Source organism: Clarias gariepinus, chromosome 1, assembly GCF_024256425.1.
Source record: "Clarias gariepinus isolate MV-2021 ecotype Netherlands chromosome 1, CGAR_prim_01v2, whole genome shotgun sequence".
NCBI lineage: Eukaryota > Metazoa > Chordata > Actinopteri > Siluriformes > Clariidae > Clarias > Clarias gariepinus.
Genome location: NC_071100.1, coordinates 35,796,818 through 35,812,121, shown reverse-complemented (window position 1 = coordinate 35,812,121; position 15,304 = coordinate 35,796,818). Strand labels below are relative to the sequence as shown.

General features: G+C 36.0%; 1 protein-coding gene across 1 annotated transcript in view; it reads right to left on the bottom strand.

The window, feature by feature from the left end:
* Window positions 1-2,240: 2,240 nt before the first annotated feature.
* The window catches only part of ehbp1l1a (EH domain binding protein 1-like 1a), a 48,459-nt gene continuing 35,395 nt past the window's right edge, over window positions 2,241-15,304 (bottom strand). The window contains exons 20-30 of the mRNA XM_053495511.1: window positions 14,815-15,046; window positions 14,381-14,535; window positions 14,236-14,284; window positions 12,662-13,207; window positions 12,453-12,504; window positions 11,876-11,913; window positions 11,410-11,521; window positions 9,710-9,809; window positions 8,376-8,449; window positions 3,990-4,104; window positions 2,241-3,799 (exon numbers count right to left, since the gene is read on the bottom strand). Coding sequence (XP_053351486.1) covers window positions 3,709-3,799; window positions 3,990-4,104; window positions 8,376-8,449; window positions 9,710-9,809; window positions 11,410-11,521; window positions 11,876-11,913; window positions 12,453-12,504; window positions 12,662-13,207; window positions 14,236-14,284; window positions 14,381-14,535; window positions 14,815-15,046 — 1,564 coding nt within the window. The 3' untranslated portion in view covers window positions 2,241-3,708. The remainder of the gene's footprint in view (window positions 3,800-3,989; window positions 4,105-8,375; window positions 8,450-9,709; window positions 9,810-11,409; window positions 11,522-11,875; window positions 11,914-12,452; window positions 12,505-12,661; window positions 13,208-14,235; window positions 14,285-14,380; window positions 14,536-14,814; window positions 15,047-15,304) is intronic.

The following is a 15,304-nucleotide window of genomic DNA, read 5'->3' as shown; positions in this document are numbered from 1 at the left end:
GGGCCAGGGGTAGCACAGTGGTTAAGGCATTGGACTATGGTTCGGAAGATCCATTTGCAGGTTGGTGTGTACAATTTTTTGATGGTTGTTGATCAAAGTGTTTGCATATGTGGTGATTTATCAGTCCCGTCTTAAAGTTTTGAGGTAGTTGAGTTAATCGGTGTGATTTTGTGTGTGTGCGTGTTTATTAGTCCAGTCCCTTTTTGTTGAGGAGACGGATGGTTTGTGGAAAGAAGCTGTTGCACAGACTGGATGTGAGGGCTTTTGTACCATTTTCCAGATGGCAGGAGGGTGAAGAGTGAGTGTGATGGGTGTCCGATTAGCCACCAGCATTGTCCGCAGTTATTCTGCACTGCAATTATTCATTTCATTTATTCATATACAGTATAACAAAGAGTATGCAGTTCCAATAGTACATGACTCACTCACTGGGGTAAATTCCTAATATGTATGACATCTGAAGCTCCATAGTGTGATATTCGACAATATTCGACTGAATCAGGCACTCCATGAAATAAATAGTTATAATATGTAGCATTTACTTATTCATTGTAACACTTAACATGTATGCGTCTTACATGTACACCACCTTAAAAGTTTGGACACCTCTTCTAATTCAGTGGTCCTTCCATGATTTTAATTTCTTCTAGATTGTAAAACAATGCTGTATGCCAGATATACAACAATCTCTTTTTGACAGTTGATATCGGGATGTCTTTGCTACTGAAAAACCTTCATAACCGATATAATCTAAGGGTGCTGTTAATTGGTGTTAATTCTAAATGAACTTCTCTGTAGCAAAGGTCTAAAAGTCCTCTCAGGCCATCCATCAGCTAGTGAAGTGCATGAGATTTCACTTACAGACACTGCACATATTCTTCAAAATGTGTTTAAGTAAACCCCATCAAACTATGGTCGAGATCTGGATTTATCAGTAAAACTGTCAATAAGTGGTAAGAAATAATAATAATAATAATAATAATAATAATAATAATAATGTATTATTGTTATTATTATTGTATTAGAGAAATTCAACCGAGCATACAAGTTTTTCTGGTTCATTTTTAGATTTCTTTTCCATTTCTTCATAACTGTTCTATTTTTAGAAAATGTAGAAATGTGAAACAACAGCTTACTAAAACAGCAAAATGGTGTCCATAACTCAAAGCCTTCTGGGTGACTACTGGTAATTATTATATTATATTATATTATATGATATTATATGATAATATCATTTATCTTCATCTTCATTCATCTTCTAAACCACTTAACCTAAACAGGGTCATGGAGGGCCTGGAGCCAGGAGACTTAGTGGGGTAGACCCTGAACAGGTGCCAATCCATCCTAAGAAACACACAGCACACACGAGGCAATTTGGGAATGCCAATTAACCTAACCGGCATGTCTTTGAACTGCAGGAGGAAACCCACCAGGTATAGGAAGAACATGTAACCCCCATACACACAGACCCAGAGTAAGAACCGGACCCTCGACTCTGCAGGGGTCTCTGTATGTATGGGGTTTGCAGGTTCTTCCCATGCTTAGTGGGTTTCCTCTGGGTCCTCCAGTTTCCTCCTACAGTCCAAAAACATGTAGGGCTAACTGACATTCTCAAATTGCCTGTAGTGAATGAGCATGTGAGTGTGTGTGTGTGTGTGTGTGTGTGTGCGTGCCCTGTCCAGAGTGTACCCCAGAAAATTAATGATATTATATAATATTAACTTATATAATATTAATAATAACTTAACAAGTAAAATCTGAATAACTTTCCTATTTTCTCTTACCACCTACCTCAATTTTTACTTTTTCTTTACATCACCTTCTCTTACGGTCTGTTTTCTTATAGATAGGTTGTTTCAAAGTTTAGAATTTTGGTCACATCTTTATTAATGAGTTATTGAGTGTCTGAGTTGTTTAATAAAAAACATGATTAGATTAGTATCATCACACTATTCCCCCCAACAGTGACACTTACACTCTAAAATCAAATTAGAAAGCAATTAACATAAAAAAAGAAAATAAGCAAAAGAACAGCGTGTTAATTATAAAATAAAGTAGGTTAAGTACATGGTATGCAACTAAAACATAGTTTTGTTAAAAGCATGTCCAATATTTGTGTGTTGATCAGTTGGAGATGTTCTAATGGTAGACCTTTCTTTTATAACCCAAAAGCTCATGAATACTAATGAAACATTACACAGAATTCTAAATGCAATAAAAACAAATGAGGTTGTCTGAGACACATATTAAGCAACTTTTATTTTCACCAAAACTTTTTTTTAAACAGTGCATTTTTAAAAGTGCAGGATGTCATGTAACAAGAATTCCTCTATTCCCAAACATAAAAGTGACACTGCAAGGTAAAGTCCAAAGCTTTCAGCCAGCAGGAAAACACATAAATAGAACATGATAAAAATAAAAACGCAAACACAGTCAGACACCAATAGGTTGATTATAAATAAATAATCAATCATACAAGAAAAAGTTTTAAGATTAATACTGTTTTGAAAGCTTCTCAGAAATACACGTTTGTGTTGGAGTCATCACAAATCACCTCTTACACTGCAAACTTTGACTGCAACCTTGGGGGATAATTGTGGGCTGGAAGTAGGTAAGCATGACAGATCTGACCAGAGTGCATTAGGATTATTTTCAATTATAAAATGATAAATTTTCGGTGGAAACACTGTAAAAAAAAAAAACGTTTCCATGTAATTCAGTAACTGTGATTAAATCTCTTACCTTGAACATAATAAAGGTAGCTTAACTGTTCTGGGCATTTTCCTGTGGTGTATATTTCTATCCTATATTTGAACAATGTAACACAAAATATTTAAAATAATAAGTCTTGAAAACGGTGCTAAAGGCCTACCTGATACTAAAGACCAAACGGCAATGGCTAGAACTGTAGTGGCTGTATAATAGAGAAAAATATTTGTTTAATGTAATTATAGACTTTTATAGAAAGCAGGCTCGGCTGTGGATTTTACTTTGTGTGAAAATTTAAATTGTACAGCCTCAATATACTGTGTCCTTTACTGCGTCTTGGAATTTTGTAGTCCACACAGAGCTCTTACTCTTTTCCTATATTGTATATAACATATAGATTCTTGTCTGACACTGTGTGACGGATAACAAGAATGTACTACATGGGGCAGAATGTAGCTAATTTTGGGTGGATTTAAGAAGCATGTTCTCATAAGCACATTTTCTCTAGTAAACCTTTTCTTTTTCAATACTCAATGTTTAAATCTACTTGTAGCAATATTTTGCCATTTGCCCAACAAACGCTAATGGCAATACCATTTTAAAGAGAACATCACTGATATGGCACAGCAATATATGATGTATTGTCTAAAATACATCAATATACTGTATACATTATACAATATAAAGCAGTATCTATTCATAAACCATTTATAAACAAATATTGAAGATGAAAAAGTAGACGTACTGTATCCACTTAAATTGTACAACTAAGCACAATCTCAATCCTTAAAAAAGACCTGTTTCTCTTACTCAAGTGCAAAAACCATAAAACACCTCCACTTGCAAGCCACACAATTGAAACAAACCTGTTAAGAGTTCTTATGGCATGTTTGAATTTTTCCACCTTAAATTTTCTTCACTTGTTCTATATAAAGTGTGACGTTTGGTGTTCGCTGACAGTCTGTTAATGTTAACGTCACCTTGTACCATCTTGCTTCCTTACTGCAATATGCATTTCTCTTTCTGACTTCCATACTTCCTTCGTCTCTGCTCCAGACCTCTTTCTATCCTTGCATCTTCTTCCAGAGCCCTGCATCATATGGGTAGGCAAAAGGAAATGGAAGTGATAATAAAAATTACAGAAAGCAGCCTTGTGTTAACATATACACAGCATACTGCAGCCATCATACACTGTATATTTATAGCCTATGATCCATTATTATAGGACCAATAAAAGCCTATTAGAAATATAACAGTAATCTGTAACAAACAGAACTCACACTCGCTCTTTGGTATCCATGTCATGGACCAGCTCATCCCTCTGATTTACAAGAGACACCAACTCTTGCAGCAGCAAATGCTCTCTGGTTTTATGGGCCTGAGTCTTTTGCCATTCTAAAAAAAAGAAGCATAAGGAATTGGGAAGAGGAAATGTAAGTGTGATATTGCCTCTGAAGCCTATTGATATGTCTAAGAGTGTGTGCGCTTCAACAAGTATGATTGTGACATAGACCAGATACTAAAATAAGTGTTTTAATGCATAAGCACAGGAGAACTTAACAGAAATGTTCATTTTAATAACTCTCCTTTTATGTTAAAGGTTAGGTTGGCAGTAGGAGAAAATTATAGAAAAGCTAAATGTTAAAAATTTGGAAAAATTTTAATTTCTGAAAGCATCAAGTGTTAACAATTTAGGATAAGCAGAAAATAATATTAGGAAATGTCCCTGTGTATGAATGTGTGTATTGGTGTCTGTGTCTATGTTGGTGTATGTTCATACAGTGACCTTGACCATGAACAAATAATTTAATTGAATGCATGAATGATTTATGGAGGATGTAAGCATGAAATACTGGGGAATACTGGGCATATCTACTCATACCATTCGCACTGATACCACTTCATGGCAGAGTCGGCGCTCACTACAGAACCTGACCCTCCTCCCCCTGGGTCAAAGCAGGGTCAATGTTGACAACTTTGATAAGAGACTGAAGGAGAACTATATTTCTCGTCAACAATGACGACAACACACCTTGAGAGTGAACTTTGGGAACAATCAGGTCAGCTTGAATTGGCTTTAATTTCAGCAAGTTAAAGGTAAATGCCATGTGCTAGCATGGCAGTGCATTTGTCTAGTCTGTAATGCTAACTAAGCTTAGCAGTGCATCTCTTGGTCTTTCAGTGTCTTGTTTGTCAGCCACTTCAGAGCTGTTTTCTGTGACAAAAATGCACATAAAATATAACTTATTTTATCTAATGAATGCAAATGGTGAACAATGTTACATTCGTTTGGAAAAGATACCTGTGTTGAGAGTGAATATTTGCTCATTCACAAGCGTGCCTAAACTTAAAACCAGTGTTTTTCTCATATACAGTAATGACAGTAGATAAGTATTACAAGGGGGCGTTTATGTATGGCACCACAAAGTATGTTGTTGGGAGCTCCAACGCAGATCTTAGTGGGGAACGTTGGGACATGGGGTGTTTATTTTGGCCAAGGTTTGAACAGGCCACATTGAACACCCTGCACATTCTATTGTGAATCACAACATGAAGAAAAATGTGCTTAATGTGTTATTAGTTTACAGAAAGTGAAGAAAAACTAATATTAGTCTGTTAAAAAAATAGCAGTGTCATCATTCCTCTTTACAAAGTGATGAATTTACCATTTTAAAAAAATGCATGAAGTTTAATCTTACTTGTGCATCTCTGAACTAATATTTAGTTGTACTGTACATCCATGCTTTCTGAGAACTGCTTCACATCTGTGACAATTGTATTACACGCCACAATTCCTCTGCATTTCTTGGTTTTGCCTCAGAAACAGCATTTTTATTGTCAGCCCACAACTTTTCTATTGGATTAAGGTCTGGGGATTGGGCTGGCCATTCCATAACGTCAATCTTGTTAGTCTGGAACCAAGAGCTGCTCGGTTACTGGTGTGTTTGGGGTCGTTGTCTTGTTGAAACACCCATTTCAAGAACATTTCCTCTTCAGCATAAGGCAACATGACCTCTTTAAGTATTCTAATGTACTAAAATTGATCCATGATCCCTGAAATGTGATAAATAGGCCCAACACCATAGTACGAGAAGCATCCACATATGATGATGGTTGTGCCTTCATGCTTCACTGTCCTCACAGTGTACTGTGGCTTGAATTCAGTGTTTGGGGGTCGCCTGACCAACTGTCTGCGGCCTCTAGACCCAAAAAGGACAATCTTGCTTTCATCAGTCCACAAAATATTGTGCCATTTCTCTTTAGGCCAGTCAATGTGTACTTTGGCGAACTGGAACCTCTTCAGCACATGTCTTTTTTCCAACAATTGGACTTCTTGCTGATAGCTTGGCTTTACAAAGCCATCTTCTAATAGTAACAGTACTCACAGTTAACTTTAGGTGTTTTTTGACCATGCTGGAACTGATCATTGACTGAGTCTTTGCCAATTTTGTTATTCTTCGATACATTTGAAGTTGGTAGTTTTTCATTTTCTTTCACATCTTCCTGGTTTTTGTCTCCATTTTAAAGCATTATAATTTTAGCAGAGCAGCCTATCATTTTCTGCACTTCTTTGTATGTTTTTTCTCTAATAAATTTTTGAATCAAAGTACGCTGTTGTTCTGAACAATGTCTGAAACTACCTGTTTAACTCTGATTTTCAGAGGGAAATACACAGGACAACCCTTTCTGCATTTATCCTTAAATAAAAGGGGAATTTGTTTGACACCTATTTTTCACAGAATAATTTACCTCTCCATTTGAACTCCACACTGCTATTATTTTGAACAGGCCCCATTTCAATTAATGATTAAAATACACAGAATCAGGTGCATCCAATCATGACTGTTGGGTCTATTGGTTTTCTATTACTTCACTACACCTACAAATAAAATATTTACCATGAAGAAATATAATTTATTTATATATTTTCTCTTTTTTTATCTTTCACTTTTCCTTATCTTTTCACTTTTCTTTATCTTTACCCCTATACCAGAGCACCGCTCTAATACCTAGTGCTATCTAATGTTTACACATTGTGTGCTGGTTTCTGGGGGTTTAAATAACCTGCCGAACAGGTGTAGCGTGTCTCCTCTGATTGGCAACATGGCGTTACCTAGCAACCATGACCGTCCGCTGCTCTGCCTCTCTATAAATCTGCCTAGTTGTCTGCAGCTTTGCTGTTCGTGTGGGTGGCTAATGGATGTACCTCTTAATAGATATAGTATGTAGATCTTATAAATATATAAGAATTCTCTTCCTTGTAAAATACTTTGAGTTCTTCATGTTGCGGCGTCAGCAATACTGTTGCTTCATTATTATTGTGAGTGGTTGCCATGGTACTGAAGGACCACAGAGAGGCCATGAATGGAAAAGAAATGATTTCCTGCCCATCAGAATGTATTTACTATTAATTATAATAATTAAATATGTAAAAGTAAATGCAGCCAAAACATGGTATTGGTGCTAAAAGGTGTCTCACCTAGGTGAAAAGGTGAATTTTCAGATAGGATAATATACCACAGTTTTTTATACTACTTAATGTTTCTTATCTCCCAATCAGTGCTTTATCTTTTTGTATGCATACGCATTTTGATTTTTATCAGATAAAAAAAACACATATTTACTAAATACAATTTTATGCTCTTTTATGTTGTGTTCATAACTTTTTGGAATTCAAGTCTTTCACTTATCTTAAATGCCATTCAGATGAACCTTGGCCGATTAAGATTTAGATTTCACATGAAAAAACATAAGACTGAAAAATTTTATTATTGTAAATTGCTAATTTGTTCAGATATTGCAACATCAATTTGATGTGGTTACAGACAGTACAGGTTTTTTTTTTGTTTGTTTGTTTTTTACAGTTTTTTTCTTTTTAAGCTTTTACCAAAACCTGGAATGCTTTAATTTAGGAAACAACTTTTACAGGTCATAAACCTCTAGAATTTTAGTATTAATATACATTTAAAAAATTAATCATTTGCATTTTAATTAGACAGTATAACTTCACATATAAAATCACTCACTCATGCATTATCTATACCACTTAATCCTGTATATAGAGTTGCGGGGCCCTGGAGTCATTTTAGGAGACCTAGATTATGAGGCGGGGTACTCAGTGCACAAAGACATACACACACTCATTCACACACTATCGGGAATTTGGGATAGCCGGTTAGCCTAATCTGCACGTCTTTAAACTGTGGGGAAAAAAAACAGAGTACACAGAACAAACCCGGCAAGCATGGGGAGAACATGCAAACTCCATGTACACAGAGACGGAAATCGAATCAGGCCGGAAATCGAACACAGACCCTGAATTTGCAAGCCAACCACTAAGCCACCGTGCCGCCACACATATACTCCAAAACAGCTGAAGTTAGCAATTTTTTAGGGAAGCAAGATTGGTCAATTCCATGTTGCATAAATTTCAAAAGTAGCTTCATTGGCATACATTCTCTGTATTAAAAAATAAATCATATATCATATATCTCCAATAATGTGTCATGGCTTTTCCAGTAAGTGCTTTCTCAATTGATTTTCTAGTAAATGCTCAAAAAAAAAAAAAAACAGAAGAGTAAGTGGAGTAAGTATATACATTTTACAAGAACTTTTCCTGTACAGATCTAAGACAGAGTTTTGAATGTTCTATAAGTTTTTCTTACCTTCTACTGCCATAAGATCTCTAAGCTCTCCCTTGAGCAGTTCAAACCTCCTCTCCAAATCATGCTCTTCTTGTCTGTCACAGAGTTGGAATTCTTATTAGAAGCTTATAAACAGTATGTGTAAAAGTAAGTTAGTCATTAGTGGGCCCAGCCCAAAAAAACAGTCACCACCTGGATTTAACTAAGCAAATATGTAGAGCCTCTCACTGGATACGTGCAGTGCAATGTTTAATGGTTCAGCTGGTAACACATTACTAATTATAACATATGTGTATGTCAGAAGACATACCCAGTGGTCATGGCAACTCTGTTTTAGAAGGATCAAATTAGTGGACTCCATTAAAAAAAAAACATTGAAAAAAAAGATTGCCGAAACTACTAAAATCAGGTTAAAAACTGCCCAATTTTGAATGATCGTGGTTGGAGATCATTTAGGTATTTGGTAAAATCACATCATAAAAAAACAACACCAGAACTCATAGCTATAGTGAAATAAAAGCATTTTACACACACAATGCAAAGAGACTCAACATTATGCACAGGTTTTTCCATCCAATGTATTTTTCTTCTCTGATGGCACAGGCATACTACAAGATGACAATGCCAGGACTCATCAGACTTAAATTGTGAAAGAGTGGTTCAGGGAGCATGAGACATCATTTTCACACATGATTTGCCACCACAGAGTCCAGTGTCTCCTCCTTGGAATCACGCTCGAAGCTTTAAACTTACTTACTCTTAGCGAGGAGCAGGACTGCGCCAAGGAAAGCGTGTTGACGTCACTGTTTACGACACTGAGAGCTGCAAAGTAGGCTGCATTTCATAGTGACTGTTGTAGTTTAGACAGATTTTGTTGTTTTAAAAGATAAAAAAGTGAGATGGTAAAATCAGGACTGTCAAATCTGGATCTGATCAAATCACTTCGAAAAGAGGTAAAGAGGCTGAGCCTCTTGGAGGGAATAGTGAAATCTTAAGAAATCTTAATTATATCTTAAGAATTTTTTTGTTGTGGTTCCCACGCTGTCTTTCTACACGTGGCCAAGTTTTCCCAGGCTAACATGCTTTTTCCCACGCCTGCACACTGCCCCTCCCACACACCAGTTCCCCATTCACAAATAATTTTTCCTGGCATTTAAGAAAGCGCAGCATGCATCATCGCTGATGGATGGAAATAATTTTTTGTGACATTGCATTAGCTTATTGAAACCATGCCAGAATAAATGTGTGCCACAATCGTTTTTTTGTTTGTTTGTTTGTTTTTTTTGCCAGGCAGTGTACAAACAAAGTCCTGTTTATTCATAGGATAACATAAAATGCTATGTGCAAAATCTTACAATAATTGTAGACGGTCTTGTCTCCTGATTAAGGCATTCTTCTTGTTAACTAGCGTGAACCACTCCTGAATGAGTTTCTCTTCCTCTGCACGGTCACTACCTACAGAAAACAGTATAACTCAATCATTATTATAATGCTGGAAATTTAAATGTCTTTACAACATTTGGTACATCTTTAATGGAAATTATCATTTCACTGGGATAAAACAAGTACATAGAAACTGACTTTCTTCTGCATGATGAGACAACAGCACAACTTTTATATACAGTTGCATCTAAATAAATTAGAATATCATTGAAAAGTTGATTTATTTCAGTCAATTTAAAAAGTGAAACACATTATATAGATTCATTACACATAGACTGATGTTTTAATGTGTATTTCTTTCAATTTGAATAATTATGGCTTACAGCTAATAAAAACCAAACCCAAAATTCTGTATCTCAGAAAATTAAAATATTTTTAAAAAATTCTATATTGGAGACTCATGATGTCACACTCTAAACAGCTAATTAACTCCTTACGCCTTTAAATGGTCTCTCAGTCTGGTATATTAAGCTGGCTGTTCACAGAGCGCTGTATCCAAGTACATTAATAAAAAAGTTTAATAGAAGGAAAAAATGTGGTAAAAAAAATGTGCACAAGCAACAGGGATAACTGCAGCCTTGAGGGGTTTGCGAAGCAAAGCCCATTAAAAAATTTGAGAGAGATTCACAAGGAGTGGATTGTAGCTGGAGTCAGTGCTTTAAGAGGCACCATGCACAGAGAGCTGTCGCATTCCTTGTGTCAAGCCACTCTTGAACCAGAAACAACATCAGAGTTGTCTTACCTGGGCTAAGGACAAAAAGGACTGGACTGTTGCTCAGTGCTTCAAAGTCCTCTTTTCTGATTAAAGTAAATTTTCCATTTCATTTGGAAATAAAGGTTCCAGAGTCTTCACGAAGGAAGGAGAGGTACAGAAAGTTGCTTGAGATCCGGTGTAAAGTTTGCACAGTCAGTGGTGGTTTGGTAAGCCATGTCATCTGCTGGTGTTGGTCCACAGGTCCAAGGTCTGCGCAGCTGTCTACCAAGAGGTTTTAGAGCACTTCATGCGCCCCTCTGCTGGCCAGCTTTATGGACATGATGATTTCATTGGCACCTGCCTACACTGGCAAAAATACTAATACCTGGTTTAAGGACCATGGCCACCCTGTGCTTGATTGGCCAGCAAACTCACCCAACCTAAATTGGGATTGTGAAGAGGAAGATGCGAGACACCAGACGAAACAACGCAGAAAAGCTAAAAGCTGCTATCAGAGCAACCTGGGCTTCCATAACACCTCAGCAGTCCCACAGACTGATTGCCTCCATGCCACACCGCATTGCTGCAGTAATTCATGCAAAGGGATCCCAGACAAAGCATTGAGTGCTGAGAACATTTCTGTAATAAAAAATCTTTTTTAATTGCTCATAAGTAATATAAAAAATTTTTGAGATACTATATTTTAGGTTTTAGGTCATTTCACTCTTTGAATTGAATTACTGAAATAAATCAACTTTTCATTGATATTCTAATTTATTGAGATGCACCTATATATGATCGGTTTTGAAAAGTTGGCACGTGAAATGTGTAACCAATGTGTATCTTGTGCTGCTCTAAAGACTATAATACTAGATCAAGATAATACGTCTAGGGAGTAAATAATAAAAACTGGCTTACCAGACTCCATAAGTCTTCTTAGTGTCCTCTCCACAAAGGCAGCCCTTTGATCTATCTGCTTCTGCTCTGCTTCCAAGGCCTGCATCTCACTCAGAACATACTGACTGACATCCTACACACAAACACATTTCCTTTCAACAAATGTACGACTAAACATACAAAACGATTTGTTAGTTAATGTGAATGTTACTTTAAATATTTAATATTTTGCTGTGGTTAATAGTTGGCATTTATATTTTCACTTTTTTTTTACAGTCATACAAGTCTGAATTACATTACACATTATATTTATATACAAACAGTATAGATAGATAGATAGATAGATAGATAGATAGATAGATAGATAGATAGATAGATAGATAGATTTTAGTTTACAAGAATACCAAGAGTATTCAATAATTTTCTATGTTCAGTTGGGATGGAAAGAAAAGTACAATATCTTCATCACAAAGGTGAACAAACTTACCTGGGCATCTTCTGCTTTTCCTTGTTCGCCACTCTCCACTACACAGACGCACAAAAAAAATAAACACATTAAAACAATCATGATTTTTGCTTTTTTTGAATGAAATCTCAGAGTATTTATGTGCTGTCCATTGTATAGTCCTTGGTGGCCATATTTGTATAAATGGGAAAAATCATTAGTTCATCTCAAAATTTAACAGATGGTGCTGTACATTTTTTAAATATGTGCTCATGAGTGTGCAATCTAAATCTACTTAATAAACGCAATCTCACACCATCATTATGCACACTTTACGGTAACACGTAAAAGTTTTAGTTCATTCCAAAATTCAATAGATGGCATTCTACATTTAAACCACGCTAATAAGAACGTGCAATTAAATTACATGTGAACTACAGTAAGTTGCGGACACATCTAGTTCCCTAATAAAACCTTGTGTAAATATTATGTGTACAAGTCTCAGCTAAAAAGCCTAGAGATAAATGGTGGGTTTAGTTTGGCTCATTATTATAATACAAGGCACTTCTTGTAATTTGAACATGATAAACTGTGATTTAAATTAAATAAATGTGCTTACATGCACCTGGGGGTGCCTTGGCTGCTCCACTCTTAGGATGGCTTGGTCCAATCTGTGTTAAAGCAATAAACAAGCTATTTAATAAGTGAAACATAGCCTGGTAGTGACATTCTGTGAATTAATTTTACAGTTGTTAACAAACACTGGTTTCCAGTTACATAAACAGGGTTTAGCACCTTAATCAGCCCATGCGTGTTTATCTAAATTACCTCTGCTGCGGTTGATTTTTCTGACATCTCATTCTCTTCAAAAGACTCCCCTCTCAGCTGTGATCGCCGCTTCTTTACCAAATCTGCATCCCTGACATGAGAAAAACCTTTGGTGGATGAACTGTGAGTCCTTAAGGGAACAACCGGAGCCTGAGCCCCTCCTGATGTTCCTGCCTGACTTGCACCTTGAGTCCGTTTGGTTCGAGGCGGCGGTATTAAACTACCGTTGCTATTTGGATTCTCTTTAGTCCCTTTGTCATCAGCATTCGCATCTGTCTCCTGCGCAAGGTGGCTGGTCTGGAATCTTTCAGCATAATAGCGGGCAGCAGCATCAGGATCTGTGTTCTGGATTTTCTCACCCACAGCATAGCTTGACTCACTGCTGTTCTGTTCAATTTGCAACACACTGAGCTGCTGGCCAGTAAAGTGTGTTCGTATTTGACTGAGGTAAGTCATAACAATGAGCCGGTCAGGCACGGCCTGCAGCACCATGTCAGAAGGCTCGATCAGCTTGGAGATGCCTAGTTCAGCAAAGCCATCAAATGCCTGTGAGATATCCAGTGATTAAATTGACATAAATGCTGTCAATAGTTAGTTCTTAATCTATGATATGCATCAAATGTACTCCTAAAACATTTAAATGGCAAGGAAAACATCTAAAAATTTTAAAACTGGATAATACTCAGTTAGGTTTCTCATTGGATAAACTCAGCATCTTCACAGCATCTGTCACAGTGCTAGCGGTTAACACATTGACCAAAATGCTTAAAAGCTACAATTTATTTTGTTCAAATGTTAAATGAATGAAAGATCATCAATTATTGATACCACATGTCACAATAACTGTTCTATATGTTTTACCTTACTTCCAGCAGATTAAAAATTCCATGACTAAGTTAATAATGCATGAGTATATGCATTAACAAAATGTTTTCTTGATCACACCAAGCTTGAATAAAATGCTTCTGCTAATTTAAGGCATATTAAAGTGCAGTACTATACAATGTGACCCGTCATATTTAGTCAGGAATTAAGTCGCATAATCAGTTTTGCGTATGAAAAAAGAGAATGCAATAGGTGAAATGTATAAAACTTCCTTATCTTTCAAAAGAAATAAGACAGTTTTAATCATTGTTACATTGTTCTAAAAAATCTCAGTGAACACTAGCCAAATTGGTTACTTGTGCATTGTTTTTCACTATACAAGTTATTTTTAGGGTTAGCATGGAAATCCTGATGTCAACATGAGGCTGAGAGTTAACCAAGCCATGCTATCAAAATGGAGCTTATTGATCCAGGAATCAGAAAATATGTATAATTTAAATCACATAAAATGCACCTTAATACCTGATTTAATGTGACAGGTTAACTCCTTTCTAAAATTCTGATTTCTAAAATTAGAATTTTTAGATTAGATTAGATTCAAATTTAAAAATATTGAAGATGCTTTAAGGCATTGTGCTCAGGTGAAGATCACTACTGTGAAAGTACTGCTTTTCACCTGGGAACACCACAAAACTGTGAAAATGATGACAAAAATGGTAAAAAGAACAGAAAGATAATGACATAAAAACCTTTTTGTTGTTCAGCTTGATGTCATAAGGATCCAACATTTCAAAATTCCTAGAAAGACAAAAAGATAATTTAAACATTTCTGAAATCATGTAAATAATCACACATTAATTCGTTTTTACTAACATAATTCCTCAAAGTGCGTACACTTTTTCAGGATGAAAATTATGCAGGATGGCACAGAAAGCAAGACCATTTCGCCAGGAAGTGCTGAAGTTTGTAATCTTCACGCCTTTGTGACCTTGTGTTACTCCTTGGCACCATTCTAGAAGAGACTGACTGGAATCGACAAGGGTTGTTGTCTGAGATGAAAGAAAACACAGTGTAAAAGCATTTTAAAAAACAGACCAAAATCTACAATTCTATTTTCATATGCTGCTTTTAAAACAGTTTTGATTTTTTTTTTTTCAATGCTACTTTTAAAATTGTTTTTATTGTATCATCTGTTCTATACCATATTTTGTGGCATTCATTATAAACAGCAAGGGAAGAATTTCATTGTACGGAGGAAAACGTGTTTCTTTACTGTGCGTATGACAATTGTAACGAAATGAATTACTACTACAACACTAATTGTATACCTCTGCTTCGCTGCTTGCACCCGAGTTTGCTGAAGAACTTCCTGGATAGACTGCGGCATCAGTCTTCGTTTTCCGTTTGGTTAGATCTTGTTCATTGATCTTCTTACTCGATTCTGTCTCCACAAAGATTTCATCAATGGAGACAGAGGTATCATCTGGAAATGAGGCACTTAGACGTTTCTTCACACGAGGCCTTGGCACTGGCAAGCTTGAAGAATCTTCTGTGGCTTGTCTAGAAAAAAGTGATAAACAAATCCTATAAAACTAAAATTAAAAATTAGATATTTCTTACATTCAGGTCACATAAATGTATGTTTTATTGTTTTGATGTAACTGTTTAAGGTCAGGATTACAAGTGTTTGGGTGAAAACACAGAAAAATACAGTAGACCAACAGATTTTTTTTCATATAATTTACCCACAAACATGTCTGCAATACTCTGTCTTTCATAACATACTGTACCTCTTTAAAGCTAATGTAGAAATAGTTT